At 57.3% G+C, this 17,545-nt stretch overlaps 2 protein-coding genes across 4 annotated transcripts; one reads left to right on the forward strand and one right to left on the reverse strand.

Annotated features, from left to right (window-relative positions):
- Nucleotides 1–830: 830 nt before the first annotated feature.
- On the reverse strand, nucleotides 831–10,330 carry PMPCA (peptidase, mitochondrial processing subunit alpha). Its single transcript, XM_019756773.2, has 13 exons — nucleotides 10,216–10,330; nucleotides 8,861–9,063; nucleotides 8,364–8,443; nucleotides 8,048–8,130; nucleotides 6,503–6,597; nucleotides 5,690–5,790; nucleotides 5,069–5,332; nucleotides 4,700–4,792; nucleotides 4,506–4,624; nucleotides 4,310–4,400; nucleotides 4,118–4,180; nucleotides 2,683–2,827; nucleotides 831–1,929 (listed from the first exon to the last, which is right to left on the reverse strand). The coding sequence occupies exons 1-13, from the start codon at nucleotides 10,284–10,286 to the stop codon at nucleotides 1,760–1,762; spliced, it is 1,578 nt and encodes a 525-aa protein (XP_019612332.2). The 5' UTR covers nucleotides 10,287–10,330; the 3' UTR covers nucleotides 831–1,759.
- On the forward strand, nucleotides 9,952–16,665 carry ENTR1 (endosome associated trafficking regulator 1). Of its 3 annotated transcripts, XM_074331358.1 has the most exons (10): nucleotides 9,952–10,587; nucleotides 10,811–10,960; nucleotides 11,841–11,957; nucleotides 12,421–12,536; nucleotides 12,842–13,249; nucleotides 13,792–13,865; nucleotides 14,239–14,350; nucleotides 14,645–14,707; nucleotides 15,118–15,257; nucleotides 15,666–16,665. In XM_074331358.1, exons 1-10 carry the CDS (start codon nucleotides 10,518–10,520, stop codon nucleotides 15,760–15,762), a joined length of 1,347 nt encoding a protein of 448 aa, XP_074187459.1. In that variant the 5' UTR covers nucleotides 9,952–10,517; the 3' UTR covers nucleotides 15,763–16,665. The 3 variants fall into 3 exon arrangements, with proteins under 3 accessions (XP_074187459.1, XP_074187461.1, XP_074187462.1); XM_074331360.1 differs by lacking the exon at nucleotides 11,841–11,957 and having other exon boundaries at nucleotides 10,382–10,587; XM_074331361.1 differs by lacking the exons at nucleotides 10,811–10,960; nucleotides 11,841–11,957 and having other exon boundaries at nucleotides 10,382–10,587.
- The last annotated feature ends 880 nt before the right edge of the window (nucleotides 16,666–17,545 follow it).

The following is a 17,545-nucleotide window of genomic DNA, read 5'->3' on the forward strand; positions in this document are numbered from 1 at the left end:
GTCTGGGGCAGTCGTTTTACCCATCGAATCATATTCATCCAAGTTAAGTGCTTTACTTAATACCAGCCCTTAGGTTTTAGATGGATGGCATTTCACTTGGAAAGTTAAACATTCAAATTAATGCAAATGAAGCGGCCAGTCTCTGGAAAACAGGCTTCATAAAGAATTGTGCAACACTCACGTGTGAGGGTGGTTTTTGAAGTCCGGCTCCCGCTCCCAGACACGCTTTGCTGGTGCCCTGCTCTGGGCTTCAGGGTGACAGCCAGCCTGCCCTCGGGAAGCACGGTGCTTACAGGCAGGCAGATGAGGGAGAAGACGGCAGGAGTACTGAGTACTAGGGGCTGTGAGGTGTGGCCGCAGGGAGCAGCGAGAGACAAGCGTGGTGACATCCAGGGCATGGAGAGAGCAGTCCCGGCTGAGGGGACAGGAGTGTTCCACACAATGAGCTGGGGAGGCGGCCAGCAGGGAGAGAAAACTTCCCAAACAGACACCTGTGTCAGGTGGTTAGCAGTTAGTTCCAGAATGTTCGTAAAGCTGTCGGGTCATTAAAAGCTTAACTCTCACTGCAGCTTTGAGAGGCTATGTGAGGTGCACCCAACTTCACTTCATGAGCTGTTCCCATCTTAATGCATGCGTCGTGGCAGCTGAGCTGGTCTCTCTGCGCCAGTTCCCCAGTGGTGACCGTGGGCAAGTGTCCCAATGGGAAGTGCACTGTGGGACTATCTGCCCCGACGGGCCCATCCCGCCCCAGTGGACGGGGCAGTGCAGGGCGCACAGCCCCCGCCGGCCAGCATGCGTCGTAAAGGCCGCTGAAGACCACAGGACACCAGTAATGTGTGCACATTTATTCAACTTCCTTAAAAAAGGCCTCTCTCCCGTCCAAACTGCAGAGACTGGGCTTCTTAGAGTTTCAGAAAAGATAATGTGGGGACCAGTCTTCTCGAACAATCTGCATGACCCTCAGCCACGGCAGCGTCCAGGTGGTTCCCAGGCCCCCACACACGGAAACGGGGTTCTGTGGGTGCCTGAGTTTGAGAACCACAAATCTATCCTGTTTGACCAAGGTCACTTGACCTTTCGCTTGTGCAACACCCACAGGCCCGTGAGACCTACAGCTCCTGAGTGTTCCCCATCTTTGAAAATGTGGCCATCGACCACCAATTCTAGGAACCCTCTCGCACCCCACGTGTCCCGACACCTCTGAAACCAGAATGCATCCTGCAATTAAGGGGAAGAGGCTTCGCAACATGGGGTCAAACTGAAGGGGCACAGGGACAAAAGGTCTCCGGCCACTTCCGCACCTGGTGTCAGGGAAGTTGCCTTTGATAGCACCGTCCTGGGTGGCAGCCGCCATTTCCTCTGCGGTGTCAGCAGACCATGGGCCTTGGCCTCGCCCTGGCACCATCACGGTCCTTAGTGACCATCACAGGAGGTGGCAGCTCGGTGTGGGTGGCACAGACCTGTCAGGAAGCCAGGCAGGGCTCTGACGGGCCCACCGGCCTCGGTGATGATAGTTTGGCGCTTACCCACCCTGACCACTGGACTTGCGAGAGGTATGACACTGCCCTGGGTACCTTGGCTCAGCTGGGTGAAGGCGGGCATTTACTCTATGACTGGCATGCTCAATTCAGAAGGAGGGGCTGGGCACTCCAACGACACGAAATGCATTGTTCAAGTTGAGGAGAAGCGTCTGTGGTTTGCTCCATTTGAGTTTGTGCACTGAATTCACCTCCAAAAATGCTCTGCAGCTCTTGTCCTTCTATCGGAAGAGCCGGTAGGTCCTGGGCAGGCGGCCATCCCTGCTGGACAGCGCCGCCTGGATGTGCTCGTACGACGGCAGGTCGGCCAGGTCGCCCAGTGCAGCCACCGCGGGTTTCCCGCGCAGCATCTTAGAAGAGACCCTCCTGACATCTTCTGGTTTCACGTCGCCTGGCAGAGAGCAAAGGACAGGAAGCCTGATGCCCACATGGTTCTGTGTCTCCGCGTCATGGTGTGGTCACTAAGCGGACCGAGGGGACAACCCAAGGGGGGCTGGACTGCCGGTGACCCCCCCACCTGGCAGGAGGTGCTGAGTGCTCCAGAAGCCCCAGGTGCAGCCAAGTGTGCACCAGCCGGTCACAGGGCAAAGGACAGTGAGTCCTTCTTAGTGCATGGGCAGGTGTCAGCGGTTTAGAATGATTTCAAACGCAGCAGGACAGCCCGCCCAACAGGAGCTAACGTAAGTGAGAGAGAAAGCTCCTCGTCTCATGAATGTCCCATGTGACGGGTCAGGGCTGCGTGCACAGCTGGGGAGGTGGCAGCACCCCGAGCAGGAGGCCTGAGGGAGACCGGGCATGTGGCACCCCTGGGTCTGGGGCTTCCCCAAGGGAGGACAAGGGTCCCCGCAGCGCTCCAAGCCCAGGAGACACTACGCGGCTGTGTCAGCTTCACACCAGGTAACTCACGGCACGACAGAGCCTTAGTGCTGACCCTCTGGGCTCGCAGCCCGAGAACCTGACAACACTAAGAAAAACCTGTCCCCCACGGCCACAGGCAAATAAAATGTGACGCCCAATTGGAGGCAGCCCAAGGGCCCCCTGAAGATTCCTCGTGGGAGGCCGGACACCTGCCAGAGCCACGAAGGGCAGCACCGCCCCTGCCCCTGCCCGCCCTCCAGCCGCGGGCCCGCGAGCACACACTCACGGATGAGCGCGCACAGCTCGTGGGGCAGCTTCCGGGAGCGGGTCGCCAGCACCTGCCGTCCCACGTCCTCAAAGATGACAGGCCTGGACTCCAGGTTCATCATCAGCATGGACATCAGCTGCGTCTTGGCTCGCTCCAGCTCCACCTGAGGCGACAGCCAGGCCCCGTGGGGGTTCCCAGCGGGCCCCACACCGTCATCGGGCACCGCCACACGCCTCAGCCAGCACAATGGCTTTTGAGAATGTGCCCTGCCCCCAGGCCGAACCAAGGAAGACGGGCTGCCCCTGTGCCCAAGTCACGAGCACGTCCCGCCACGCTTCCTCATGCGCATTTCCTGGGGGACTGGCTCTTGCTTTCCAGGGCCTTCACCACACTTCAAATATGGAGGAAACACGCTTCCCTGGAGCTCTTGTTCATGGTTAAAGTCACCCCGCAGCACATGAAAGGTAAAGTTTCAAACACCCAAGCCCTGGGACCCCGAAGCTGGGCACACGTTGAAATCACGAGGAAATGAAGCCCAGGTTCCGGGGCTCCACCCAAACCCCAAGGTTCACTGCTCCTGGGGAGTCCTGAGGAAACCAGCTCCGTCTACCAACTCTGCACCCTGAGCCCGTGACCAAGCCTGGAATTGAAAACCAAGCCCAGCAAACTTGGTCCATGGAGTCCAGCCTGGAGTTGGAGGGCACAGGACAGGGCTGGTGGGAAGTGCCACCTGACGGACTTTGAAGAACAAATATGACACGCTTGCTGGCTGTTGAAATTCTGTCATTTCTTTAAATACAGTAATTCCTAATTTAAGACAGGCCTCTTTAATGTTTGCAACTTCAAATAATAACATTGCCCTTAAATTGACTCCATGTTAGAGGAAAGTCCTGTTTCTCCAGCAGGGCACTAACAGAATCGTGAATGTTTCTAGTTTTAAAATAACGTGGACTTTTCTGATTAAAAAGGGAATGTAAGATTACTGCAAAAAATGAGACGTGCAGAAAATAAATTCTAAAGGAGAAACAGAAGTGCCAACACGAGGCACACGGCCTCGCCTATGGGCTTATCTGGTACCGCACGTGCACATACGTGTTTGCATGTGTGTATCTATGCACGTATACGTGTGTGTGAGCGTGTACGTGTGCCTGTGTGCACAAAACCTACGTGTACCAGCTCCAGTCCAGGAAGTAACAGACTTCTGAACATGGATGGTTATCAAAACCTGAGCTAACAAAGCGAGAGAAGAAAACCCTCGCTTAGAACACAGCAGGGCCTGCAGGAAGCTAGAAAATGCTATGAAGACCAAGGAGGGCTCCCCACAGGGAGCAGCTCAGCTGTGGACCTGGGTCACCCGCAGGCTGCACTATTCTGGCGGGGACACTGGCGCTGGGGGCACAGAGCACAGCCCACCCGCTGTGGGGGAGCTGGGGCAGTGCCCCGCTGTCCTTACCACGTCCACAGTTCCAGCCATGGAAATGAACTCCTTGGTGATGATCTCCACCATTTCCCGGACCTGTGGGGGGGGGCAGGGGGTGTGACATTCACCCAGCGCTGCAGGGGCACGCCCTGGTCCCAAACAGCAGCTGAGGCTCCTGAGCCGCGAGCCACGGGGGAGGCGGCGGCCACGCAGCTGGATCCTCACCTGCCTGGGGTCGGCGCTGGCGTGGATACACAGGAGGCCCGTGTCCTCGTAGCTGTGGTGGTAGGCAGTCGCGTTGTACATCCAGTGGTGCCTGCAGGGACAGGAGAAAAGGAGGCCGGCAAGGTGGCACCACGGCCCGATGGCCCTCGGCTGGACCTGGTGGCCCCAGGGACTGCGAGGGGAAGGCGCCGCCCACCTGTTGAGCACGTTGAGGTACAGCCTGGTGAACATGCCCTTGCCGGGCCCTCCGGCTGAGAACGAGCCTCCGCCACCCATCATCATGTTCAGCACAGCGAAGGGGATGAAGTCTCCCTCCTGCGGGGACGGGAGGGCAGGCTCGGCAAGGGACACGGCCCGGGGCGCACGCTATGCTGGCGCAGCGGGACTTACCAGGAAGGAGCAGCTCTCCAGCCCGATCATGATGTGTGTGAGCTCGGGAAACGGGGCAGGGCCCGGGCTGACATTGGACATGTCTCTTTCCAGCTGTAACAGGAAGAATACACAAGGGAACCAGGCCTCGCAAACCTCCCAGGTCCGCTCATCTTAGGGAAGGCCGTCCTTGCTCGGCCCCTGCGAAGCTAACCCCGCCCCACATGGGACAGTGTCGTGCTGAGAGCAGGGGGTGTGCTCAGGTAACACCACGAGCACAAGGCCTGTCTAATAGCCTCAGAACAAATACACGGACGGACGGACGGAAAAGAGTTCGTGTAAAGCAAGCGCCCACAGCCCGAGGCCACAGGTCTCCCCAGATCGCTTTACCTTGACGACCCCTCCGGTGTACTGTGCTACGGACCGATCCACGTCCCCTGCCGTCTGGCTGCCCCAGGCTGGCCGGGTGCCCACCAGGTGCTTTCTGGCGCATTCTACCAGGTCGTCGTGCTCGACCCCCACGCCTGCCAGCACCATGCGCTCAGGGGTGTAGTAGTTTCGCAGGTAGGAATGAAGCATCTCTCGGTCAATCTTCACTATGTTTTCCGTGGGGCAGAAACGGTGGAGACCAACTGTGTTCTCCCTGTAAGCAGCCTGACACAGGAAGTGAGAGCAGCATGAGTGACAGAGACACGACCAGCTTTCATCAGGCGAGATGTGCCTGCTGTGTTCCCACCGTCCTCGGGGACGCCCATCAGCTACGGTGGGGCAGCGACAGCCCTGTGTGTTCAGTAAACAGTGAAATCTGTCTCTCTAGAACAGAAACTCATAAAATTGTAAAACACCAGGATCATTCTAGAGATGACGTCGGAAGGCTGTCGTTACTGGAAGAACGGAGTCAGAAATTAAGAGCATCCTGCCAACAGCCACAACCTGCGAGGACAGCAGGCAGGCAAACAACCCCGCCAACCACCCTGGTGTCGGGGCCACCGACGGGGTTCTCTGTCTCACCTCATGAATCATTTCTGTGAGAAGCGGTTCCGGGTCAGGCCGCATATTGAGGTCCTCCAGCTCAAACTGGATAGCCATTCGCGCCATCTCAATTTCTTCATCTGCAAAAGACCCAAAGACACGGCTCAGACCGCGCAGGCCAGCATGGAGCTGGGCCTGGCGTCCCCGGCGAGTGGGTGCTGGCAGTCTCCTCTGCCTCCGTCTGGGGCACACGTGTGTGAGTGAGGGGGAGAGTGCCAGGTGGGCAGCGACCTGGCGGAATGGGGCCTCTCACCCGCTGGCTCTGCCACAAAGCAACCCCCTCAGCCTCCTGCCCCAGGGGCACTCAGGCCTGGTCCCACCCCGTCTGTGAGGATAAGACAACAATGGTGAAGGTGCCAATGTCAGCTCATAGAGCAAGGACCAGAGAGATCTAACGCAGAGCTAACGCCCTGGGACACAGGCCAGGCTGCAGGAAAAGAGGCGGTCAGACTGGCTGGGGCAGCCAGCATGGCCCCCTCCTGGCAGGGAGTTCAGAGTCCTGCCATTTGCAAGGCCAAGGAAGGGAATGGAGACAGAGACATGGCAGTTGGGGTGTTTAAAAACAGTCAAGATGCCCTTCCAAAATGAGAGCACCAATATTAGCAACATATCAAAGGGTGCAGAGAGCTGTCCCAGAGCATGAAGCACCCAGGACTGTCCCACTCATTGGCATTATTCCCACTGAAACTGTGCCAACTCACAGGTCGGCGAGCCAGAGGGCTCCAACAGCAGTGCTCCTCCAGGGGCACTGCTCCCCTCCCCCACGGCCCCTCACACGGCCTGGATGCCCACCTGTTAGCCTAGGGTGCAGGACCACGTCAGCCAGCAAGCCAACCACCGTGTCTAGGCCCTTAGAATCAGCAGACACAGCATACATAGTGGTGTCTCTGGAAAAAACCAACAACGCCGGGCACCGAGATCACGACAGGTGCACGCAGTGGGGACTTTTCAGCAATGCACAGCCACAGTCGGCACAGTGCTTTCCTCTTTCCCGTCTCACAATGTCAACTCCTGGCAGGTGGGAACCACAGCGGATACAGGCTGCGCGTGGAGGAAAAGACACGCGCAGCGAGAAGGACGAGAGCCAGCTGAGGTTTCCTCAAGCGCAGGCTCCCTCCATGGTGAACCATTTCATCCTGCAGTCTGAGTGTCTCCTGCATGAACTCACTGCCAGTGTAGGAACGTGCCTGGCCTTAGATGGCGGGGGACAAAGACCGGTAGTAGCATTAGCTCACAGCACGCAGCACTGGTCAGTCAGGGAAGGCACATGACAACCACAGAACCACGAGATGGAGCAGAGTCAAGGGGGAGACTGTGCAGAACAGACACCACTGCCAGGCGGACAGCGTGAGCCGTGGGGGGAGGGGAACACAGCCACCAGTGCCTTTGCAGAGGAGCCGCAGAACCATGTGGGACAGCGGCAGGGGCAAAAGCCTGAGCGGCATCGGGGGCAGGACACGGGGCTGCCTGACCAGTTCCCTGGAGAGTTGGAGGAGGAGGTTTCGGGCAAGAACACAGAGGCTCCAACACCAGGCCACGCGCCTGGACTTCCCTTGATGGGCAGCTGGGAGCCAGAGGTTTCTGAACAGACTTTTTTTGAAAATGTGAGTATGTTGCCTCCACACTAACTCTTATTCTTCGCACTTAACCTGCCTTTTATACATAATGTTCGTCACTCATTTAGACAATCAACCACTTCACACAGTGTGGTCTTGTCAGCCCATCTCCCCTTGCCCTGAACACAGCTTTCTGAATGCACTCCCCACGTGGGAGACAAACCCCACCTGCCCCCGTCCACAGCACCCACACCCATCTGTGCTCCAGCTACTGGGCCCCCCATCCCCAAACACATCACTGCCTCTCCCAGGCTGAGCCTTTCCACCTGCTGTTCCCAGTCTGACCCTCCTCCCTTTGTTCCATTTGGCAAAGTCCTTCAAGAACCAGCCCCAACGTCAAGTTCTCTGTCATTCCTTTCCTGACTCCAGACCAGGTTAGTTGCTCCCACCAGCCTTGGTTCCTGGATCTTGTGTCCATTAACTGGGCGTAACCTTCTGCCCCATCTATGAGCATCTTGGGGACAGGGCCTACTGTGTCCCCAGAGCCCAGCCACTGCCTGGCTCCACTCACAGGTAAGCAGCCCTCTGAGGACCGCGTGGCTCTGTGTAAGTGTTGCCACCTGTGTGTTCTGCCCACCCAACTCTCAGCCCTGGCCAGCGCTCACTTCTCACCGTTGACCCCACAGCCTCTCTGACGGGAGGGGCTCAGTGGGACTCTGACCACACATGAGAACAGTCCCACGTGGATGCAAAACAAGCTTGTATGTAAAAGCTGGTGTACCTTGACGTCTGGCAGTCGCAAATACCCCCGTGCTTTTCCAAGGTAAGCAGGATTTCATCTTTGCTATCAAATTGACTGGTGGACTAGTGAAAACAAGTAAGAAAACCTAGTTAGGTTTCAGCAATCCAAACCAACCCCTGAACTACAATTTTTAAGAAGAAATTTTACTTTTGCTTTCAAAACACAGAAAATGAAATTATCTCGTATTGTCATTAACTTGGCAACCTAATCATTTATTAAAGTAACAATTCTAGAAAAGCGAAACTTAATAGATTCTTCTCAAAGACAGTCTCAAAATTCACAAATGGATACTGACCGAAAATGCCAACTTTTCCAAAAAGTGAGCAATTCCACTAAGATATTTCGCTTCATACCTTGATCCTGAATTAATAAGAACTGGCAATAAAAAAAAAGTGACAGGTTAAATCAATGTTCAAAATGAAAGATTTAATCAGAAAAGACCTTGTAAATTAGAACTGTGAATATGACTAACTGGCCAGATTTCCTTATGTGGGGGTGAGGGCCATATTCGTCATCTTGTGATGAAGGTTTTACAGCTAGCCACATAAGTCAACATTTACGGAACTGTACACTGTATATCTGTGGTTGAAAATTTGTAATTACAGAAAGGTAGAAAAAGGGAAAAAACCCACCACCAAAACGGCCACCATTCATACTTTGGTTACTAGGCTTTCAGGTTTCACAGCACGCCTTTTCATTCGGGATGCAACTCATAAATGATGTACTAATTACAAGTGACAGGCGACTGTTAAAACCAACGGGACCTCCCACAACACCACTATCGGTACTTACTTCCTACTGTACAGAACTGTCCGAATTTATTTTGGGATGCCACGCGCAGCCCATTTTCCAGTGTGGTAACTTTGGTTTCAAACTTTTCCTGTCCATCAACTGTAGCAAAAACAGGCTTGGGTACTCCAGGTAAGGGACAGGAGAGGGGGATGTTGGGATAGGCTCCACCACTGCTAAACTGTCTGTACGCAGGGGCTCCAAACCTGAAACACAGAAATGACCCAGTTACAAAAGCCTTGCAGTGACGGAACCTGTGGTGACCACTTAGTGCAGTCACTCGTGTTGTGTCTCCTCTATGGTCAATGTCTGCCTTTCTAAAGGAGATGCAGTGTTGTCAAGAGCACTGGGTGCACATCCTGCCTGGGCCCAGGGACCTGTGGCACGTTGGCTCAGTTATTTGGGTCTGGACTGCCATCTCTGTGCAAGCACCTCAGGGAGGGGGCCGTGCAGGGGGAAACCAGTTCCTATGCACACAGCACGTGGCAGAGCGCTGCCCCTCAACAGCCCCACTGCAGACTATACAGAAGCCGCACCCTCGAAGCTGGCCTGGAAGGACCCACAGGGCCTGGCCCCCAAGTCCCCATCCCAGCCGCTCCGTCTGGAGGTCCCAGTCCCATGCCTGGAACACACCTGGCTCACCATCATCCCCAAAGCCCTTTCTCACTGTTCCAGCCCCCCTGCGCTCACCCGCACTTGGCACATGGCCGACCCTTTGCTCATCTTTCACCGCTGATGTAATGTCACGTGGTCGGAGAAGCTACCCCTCATGGTTCCACCGGGACTTAGTCTCTCCTGTTAGGTCCTATCACTGAACGCTGCTCACTCCCTTCAAAGCATTTGCGTGACTGCGGAGACCGCGCAGGCTCCTGTCTGTGTCTACGGCCCGCGGACAGCGACTTACACCGCGCCCCTGGGCCCCCAGAGCCCGGACATAGTGACGGGTCAGCACCCGTCTGCTGCCCGAATGAGCGCGGCAGTGGGAGACAGGCAGGCCCGGCCACCGGGCGGGAGGGCGGTGGGGACGCAAACCGCCAGGGGTCAAGCGGCGAGTGGGCGGAGCACGGCCGTCAAGGGCGCACAGGCTCGGCCTCCCGGGGGCGCGCGGCTGCAGGGCCGGCGGGGGCGCCACGTGCCCGCCGTCGAGCCCCGTCGGCCCGGGAGGCGAGCGCGGGAGCGGGCCCAGCAGCCGGGGCGAGGACAGGCGGGTGGGGCTCGGGGCGCGCGGCGCCGGGCAGGGCAGCGTCCCGTGGCCTCCGGGACGAGGCGGGGCCCCGCAGTCCGCGCCCGGCCGCGTCTGGGCGTGGGGAGAGCGGAGGCGGGGCGCCCCGAGACACGCGAGCCGGCGCCCCGCTCACCTCAGCGGCCGGCGGCCCCACGAGCGCGAGCCTCGCAGCAGTTGCGTCGCCGCCAGCACCACGGCCGCCATCTTGGGTCTCCACCCACCCTTCTGCCGTCACTTCCGGCCCCGCCCCGGCCCCGCCTCCCCGACGCCGGTCCGCGGCGGTCGGCCGGTCGCTTCCGGGGCTCGGAGCGGAAGCCGGGGAGAGGGGCTCGGAGCGGCGGCCGAGCGGCGGGCGACTGGGGTGGGCGAGTCGGGCCGCGGCCATGGGGCCGCCGCTGCCGGGCTAGGGAGGGCGGCGCCGCCGGGCCCACGGCGATGGCGGGCTACGCGCGCCGCCCGGGCGTCACCCCGCTGTCCCGGGCCCGCAGCCTCGTCATTTCGGACGGTGAGCGGCGGGCAGAGCCGGGCCGGCTGGGGGCCGGGAGGGAGGGCGAGCCCGGGGTCCCGCGGCCCGAAGCGGCCGGCCGCCGACGGAGGCGGGCGCCCCAAGCCCGCCGTGCAGGGGGGCGCTGGCCTCCGGCCCCTCGCTGGTCGTGCCCTGGGCCAGGGAGGCCGCCACGCAGGGCGCCCGCCGGCGCGCGGTGAGGCCGCTCTCGTTGTTGTTCCAGCTCCCGCGTTCTCCGAGCGCCGGTCCTGTCTCCCCCAGTTAGACTGTGCGCGCCCCCGGGGCAGGGACCTGGACTCCCACTTCTTCGGCATTCGGCCGACGTTTATGTGCTATGTGCCCAGTCCGGTGCTAGCTTCCGTGGGCGACACAGGTGAGACCAGGCTTAGGGACCCCGCTCCCAGCACTGCTTGTGCGCAGGTAGCTCTGCTGAGCGTTAACTCACCCCGTGGCCCAGCACTGGGAATACAAAGGTGGAGAGCAGTCCCGCCCACTAGGAGCTCACAGTCTGGTCTTGGGGAGACACCCCCCTCCCGACAGACAGTTCCAATATAGGACGGTAAGTGCCAGGATGGCCACCTTGTTTTTCCAGATGGTGGAGGGGAGGGCAAGGGAGCCCTCACCTGAAGGGCCATGACCGAAAACCAGCTGGAGCAGCTGGGCAGTTCGTTCAGCCTCAGTCTCCCCTAGCGGCTGCTCCGCCTGCCCCCAGGGCTGCAGCCAGTGTCTAGGTGGTTACATCAGGGCCTGAGAAACTAATGGCAACCCAGGAGAGCATTCAGGAGGTGTCACAGACAGAGGAAGACATGTGCAGCCCCACTGGGCATCAAAACCTAGTGGGAGCTGTTTCAGAATCACAGTTGCCAGGGCCCATGGAAGGCAGACCATCTCCAGGGCAGGAGCCCACAGGCGGGTGTTTTTAAAGGTCCCCAGGCTATGAGAACCACTGCAGTTGAGACCCCATGTTGGAAGAAGGTCGTGGTCGTAAGGGCTTCCCACGATCACAGTGGGGTGACGATGTCTCTGTAGGTGTTGTCTGTGGAAAGGGGAAGTGTACAAAGTAAGGCCCATCAGAAGTCCAGGAGACACATTTTGGAGGTAGAGTAGTTCAGTAATCCCTTCTTCTCTCCGTCCAGCACAATGCCAGTCAGGTGCCTGGTGGTGAGATTGTTGATCTGACAGCCTGTAACTAGTGTACCTGGAGCCTGGCAGCATATGGGGGTAGAGCCCACGGATTCAATCTTGACCCTCAGGTAGAAGGGAAAAGGGTCCAACCCAAGATGTGAGGGACGGCAGAGAGGTGGGAAGTCACTTCTGGAGGTCTGAGGAGACAGCAAGGGCTGGAGTTACAGGAGCCAGCTTTACACAAGGTTGGCACCGGGGCTCAGATAACTGGTGGACCAAAAGGGCTGTGGTATGGCTGGGTAGGTACTGGGAGAGCGGGAAGGGGAAGGAAGAGGTGGACGAGTGAGTAGGGAAGGGATGGAGGTGGGGCAGTGCCACCCAGCTTGGTGGGGCCTTGGGAGCTCTGACGGCCCCCAGCCCAGGGCACGCCCAGGCCAAGCTGACAGCCTGTGTGGGAGTGCAGACGCCTGCCTCACGTGGTCCCCGTGGGCAGCCATGTGGGAGCTGAGGGCTGGCTTGGGGACGGGAAGGCGGGAGTGGAAGTAGGCCAGCTTTCTCGTTTCCTAGTGTCACCGAGTTCTGGTGGCCCCGAGGGTGGCCTTCCCGATTTTAGATGTGTTCTTGTTTTGGAAAGAGAAAAGAATAGGAAAGTTTCCTTTCATTGACCTTCAGGAGACTTCACATTTGCAATGTCTGTTGCTGTCTTAGATGATAAACTTGAAGAACTTGAAGAGGCAAATCCTTTCTCCTTTAAAGAGTTCCTGAAAACCAAGAACCTCAGCCTGTCGAAAGAGGACACAGCCAACAGCAGACTTTATGCAAAGGTAAACATAAGGAGTAAGGAGTTTGCCGGGACTTCAGACAGACCCTCCCCCCATCCCACCCCCAGCATCTCTCTCCTGACTCGCGACCTCCTTTTGGAAGAGGTTCTGCAGGCAGGAGGCCTGGGGAAGGCGAGGCAGCTGCTGATGCTGGTGGGGAAGTTGTGTGTGCTAAGCTGTGGCCTCTCCCGTCTCTCATCTGCCCCGGTAGACAAGATAGGGTCTTCACGTTTCAACGTTGAACATCCAGGAAGAAAGGCCTGCGGTGGCTTCTGGGTCTCAGCCTTGCCTCCTGCTGTTTCCTTTAGGAAGCCACGAGGCACTCACTGGGGCTCGACCGCAACTCCCCAACCTGCCAAACCGTGGGGTTTGGCCTGGAATACCAGCAGCCGTTTTTTGAAGACCCAACAGGGACTGGCAACCTCCTGGATGAGGTCGAGGACGAGGACGACGGTTGGGACGGGGCCTACCTGCCGTCTGCTGTGGAGCAGAGCCACTCTGCGAGGGTGGCTGCCAACACGTCGCCCTGTAGCACGTACGTCTCCTTCTTCTCCAGCCCATCGGAGCTGGTGGGGCCCGAGTCTCTGCCCCCGTGGACGCTGAGTGACTCTGACTCTCGCGCCTCTCCGGCGGGGAGCCCTGGTGCAGACTTTGCAGCCCACGGAGAGTCTCCGGGAGACAGGCACCTTCGGACGCTGCAGATAAGTTACGAAGCAGTAAGTGAGGGGGGACACGGTGAATGACCCGTGTCAGCAGCACTTTGGGAGACAGTCTGGAGCTTCTGGGGGGATTTGGCTCCCAGGACAAGACAGTCTGTGGTGTGGCAGCCGCTGTAGCGTCTCCGTGTGGAGCACTGTCCCTGGTGCTGACCCAGCATGAATGTGGCCGACGGAGACGTGCTGGGAAGGGCTGTAGGGCACACCCATCTACGAATGAACTGGAACGGAGTGGAGACCCTCAAAGGGCTATCCCGCAGGAAGGGGTCCCTCCTGCTAGCGCTTGGGCAGCGTGCCAAGTGTTCTGGGTAAAGGAGATTTTTTAAATTGCAATTACCTAAAAAGTCGTGAGTAAGAGGGGAGACATGGCCATGGGCCTTAAGTAGGACCCTTCGCTCGTGGTTTTCCTCTGGAAGCGGACTGTGGTGACTCCAGACTATTTGTGTTTATCAAGGCAGACGTGCCAGAGTCGAATTGCGGAAGTGCAGATCTGTTTTGACTGAGACACACTGAGTTCTAATAAGGCTTTTCTTTCTCCACAGCTGAAAGATGAGAATTCTAAGCTAAGAAGAAAGCTGACAGAGATTCAGAGCTTCTCTGAGACACAGACAGAAATGTAAGCCTCAGGTCAGGGCTGCAGTTCTGAACTCCTGCTGCCACTCAAGTCCAGTGTGAAGTGGGAGCCCGGTGACAGGCTGAGCTGAGTCTGGGCTTCACTGACTGAATCCTTAGCACCCGATGCGTGTCCCGTGTTCTGTGTCCAATGTATTGTCTCGAATCCGTCACACTCAGGGCACAGCGGCGGGGCTGGCAGGTGCCCCTCGGGCCGGCCGAGGTTATGGCCCCACGTCTGCGCCTCACGGACACGGTTCTTTCCGAAACACTGGGCGCTTGTGGTTTTTATCGAATGGATCCAGTGACAGCCCCTTTAAGAGTAGTCTTACAGTTGGTCCGTGAGTTCTCAGTAACACGGTTTGTTCTTCAACAAGGGTGAGGACGCTTGAGCGGAAGTTAGAAGCAAAAATGATAAAGGAGGAGAGTGACTATCATGACCTGGAATCCGTGGTCCAGCAGGTGGAGCAGAACCTGGAGCTGATGACCGTACGAAGGGGGAGGGGCAGGGCGCTGGCGGGGTGACGCCGCTGGCGGGATGTGCAATGGGGGCTGTGTCCCTGAGGTGCACCCATGCGCTGCCCTGGGCCGTCCCAGAGGCCATCCGTGAGCAGCGGCACAGTTGCTAAGAAGGGGTCCCTCCCTCCCGGTGGCTGTCTGCTGGCGGGAGCTGGCGGGGGGGTACTGGGTGAGAGCAGAGGCGTTGGGAAGGAGGGCCACGTCCTGTGTCCGTGTTGCCATGTCACTGATGCCTTTTTTTTTTTTTTTTTTTTTTGGTAACAGAAACGGGCTGTAAAGGCAGAAAATCACGTCATGAAACTAAAACAAGAAATAAACTTGCTCCAGGTAATTAGAAGGTCTCAAGTTTCCATGTTTGTGAATTAAGTGACTTCCAGAAAAGACACGAAACCACCTCTGTTGGGGCTCTTCCCTCCCCAACGGACGACACACGTGCCAGGGCCGCATGAGCTCCTCTCGGGCCCAAATGAAGGCCCCGGGCCCTCAGCCTGCTGCATCTGCTTCATGAGGGTCGCAGCAGGCACTGGGTTCCTGCGTGGCACGTACACTTGAACGAATCTCTGATTCCTGTGGGTTAGTGCTGAAGGTGGACTGGGCACAGCATTAGGAGCCCCCAGTTAGGAAAGAGCACCTACTGTTGGGGGGCCAAGCCCCCGTGCCCTCAGCCGCCTCTACTAAGGTGTGATGTTTGGTTCTAGTCGGACTGCCTTTTAGAAGCTCCTGTTCACCCTCCACAGGCGCAGGTCTGTAACTTCAAGCGGGAGAACGAGGCCCTGCGCTCGGGCCAGGGCGCTAGCCTGATGGTGGTGAAACAGAACACCGACGTGGCCTTGCAGAACCTCCGTGCTGTCATGGACAACTCACGTGCCTCAATAAAGTGAGTGCCGGGGCTGGGGGCTGGGGGGGCGTGCGCTCCATGGTGCTCTGAACCCCGAGGCCCCACGACGGGCCAGCAGGTTCTAACCGCAGCATGCCAACAGCCCTTCTTACCTGGGCGGCTCGGGCATTAACGATAGACACGTCTGAGGCACAGCTCCCCCACCGGCATGCACGCTGGAGATCCCTAGCACGCTGCCGGCCGTGTCACGAGTCACCCTCACTGTCTGTCCCTCCGGCAGAGCGCTGCAAGGGCAGCCGTATGCACAGCACAGTCACGTGTGTGAGAAAGGCTGTGCTTTCTGTGCTGCTCACTCAGCATGTCCTGGGCCCTGATGGCTTGCCCGTCGCTTGCCCATCTGTTGCCCGGCGCTGCTGGCAGCCCGTAATATCCATGTTTTCATTTTAGGCAGCTGGTTTCTGGGGCTGAAACACTGAATCTCGTTGCCGAAATCCTTAAATCTATAGACAGAATTTCTGAAATTAAAGAGGATGAGGAGTCTTGAGAACCACGGAGAAGCTCCCAGCTCGCAGCTGTTTACATCCTGAAATCACTACTGGCTGGGTTTAAAAATGCCATTGCGTCTTGAAATACGCAGTCTTCGCCCACAGTAAAAATATTTATCATGAGATACTAATTTCATGACCTGGAACAGTATTATTAGCCAACCGCGAGGAGGAGCAGCTCCCACAGGCGGCCCACGCAGCGCTTCTGGGAAACCCCTGCTGTGTTTTAGACTAATAAGCTATTGGAAGATGTTTTTATAAAAGCCATTGAGTTTTTTTAAGTTACTGAACATGGAAACAGCAATTCTGTGATGCGCGGTTTCCATTCTCATTCCAGAACATTCATTGTAAGATAAGTTCAGTTGATCATACTTCATTTCACCAGTCGAGAAAAACACTAAATGAGCCGGAATTCAGAGGGTTGCCTTGGATTGGGCTCGGGCCTCTCGGCCGCCTCTCCATACCCCTCTGGTGCCCAGTCCCTCCTGTGGCTTCACAGGGCTGGCTCCTGTGGTTGGTGGCCTGGCCTGAGTGCAGACACCCCATGTGGCAGATGCCATCCTCCCACGGGGACCAAGGTCGCACAGGTGTCCACACTGTGAAACCATCTAATACCTTCAGGGGCCTTCGGTTTTGAAAAGCTGCTTTTGGCTGGAGGGTTTTGGTACCGTTTCAAGTGGCCTTTTGTACAATGACGTTCAGAATTCAGGAATTTAGAGGACGTGCTGAGCCTCCTGGGGTTAGCACGAGGTCTCCCAGGGTGCCTTTCCAACCGCTTTCCGATCCGACGCAGAGAGGCGTAACATGCACGCTGCTTTTTGGGCTGTTTTCATGTAGATGTTATTTTTAAATTTTTCCCTCCTGTTCAAATTGACAGCTTATTTAATAAATTCTAAAATTCCTGTGCACTGTGCCTTTTTTCTGACTTAGCCAGTTCTTTATGAGAATCGTGACTGTCCTCTAACGCCAGGGCACGCATCTTGTCCTCGTCACAACAGTGACTTGTGCTGGTATATGAAGCGTCAGCCACCTGCCACGGGGCCAAGGCAGTCTCAGCACTGCTGCCTGGGCCTGACCCCAGTGCGTGTTTCAAGTCAGGTAGATTGGGTTCTTCAACTGTTAGAGCGTTTTTGGAGACCATGTGGTTGAATTTTCAAAAGATGTTTAAACTGTTAGACCCTCTGATCTACAGGGAACTACACTTCGTGCTCCCGCCCCTTGGTGAAAAGTGGGTTCTGTTATCAAAACCGACTTCAGACAGATGGTCTAGTAAGAAAAGTGCTGGAGTGAGGTTCTCTTCCAGGTGTACCCTCAACAGGGACACCTGTAAAGGCAGAGCTGGGCTGCCTGGGACGAGGCCTCAGGCTGCAGCCGTGCGAGGAGCACAGCCTCTTACCGGGAGGGGTTGGGGGACACGCAGCACATCCCCAGCCTGGCATCCCCTCACCAGGCTGCGCCGAAGCTGGGCGGCCACCCGGAGCACCTCGCAGATGTTCCACTGACTCTGACCCTGTATTTCAGCCCCTTCCAACTGCTGCAGGTGCAGATGCCCCAGGGAGGGTGTGGATGAAGCAGGGAGGGGTGTGAGCACGTGCTTTGTTAGCCTGTTCCTTTGTATAGCTTGAAGTTTCCCTAGTTAAAAATACTTGAAAATACAAGTGATGCTGACAAACGTGTTGAACTTCCATCTCTGCCTCTGGACTCTGGCCCTGGGGCGGGTCCCGGGGACGAGACACTGCTCAGTAAGCCTGGGAAGAACAAGCCGCCTGTCTCACGGTCCCC

Source organism: Rhinolophus sinicus, linkage group LG04, assembly GCF_036562045.2.
Source record: "Rhinolophus sinicus isolate RSC01 linkage group LG04, ASM3656204v1, whole genome shotgun sequence".
Lineage (NCBI taxonomy): Eukaryota > Metazoa > Chordata > Mammalia > Chiroptera > Rhinolophidae > Rhinolophus > Rhinolophus sinicus.

What these genes read in the sequence shown, in the direction of transcription:
- PMPCA (XM_019756773.2), bottom strand. Translation starts at nt 10,286, where the DNA reads ATGGCGGCCGTGGTGCTGGCGGCGACGCAACTGCTGCGAGGCTCGCGC. An exon ending in TACCTCAACGTGCTCAACAG is followed by an intron (nt 4,401 to 4,505) that starts GTGGGCGGCGCC and finishes CTGTCCCTGCAG; the next exon opens with GCACCACTGGATGTACAACG. An exon ending in TGGCTGGAACTGTGGACGTG is followed by an intron (nt 2,828 to 4,117) that starts GTAAGGACAGCG and finishes CTGTCGCCTCAG; the next exon opens with GTGGAGCTGGAGCGAGCCAA.
- ENTR1 (XM_074331358.1), top strand. Translation starts at nt 10,518, where the DNA reads ATGGCGGGCTACGCGCGCCGCCCGGGCGTCACCCCGCTGTCCCGGGCC. An exon ending in AGCTTCCGTGGGCGACACAG is followed by an intron (nt 10,961 to 11,840) that starts GTGAGACCAGGC and finishes CTTGACCCTCAG; the next exon opens with GTAGAAGGGAAAAGGGTCCA. An exon ending in AACTCACGTGCCTCAATAAA is followed by an intron (nt 15,258 to 15,665) that starts GTGAGTGCCGGG and finishes TTTTCATTTTAG; the next exon opens with GCAGCTGGTTTCTGGGGCTG.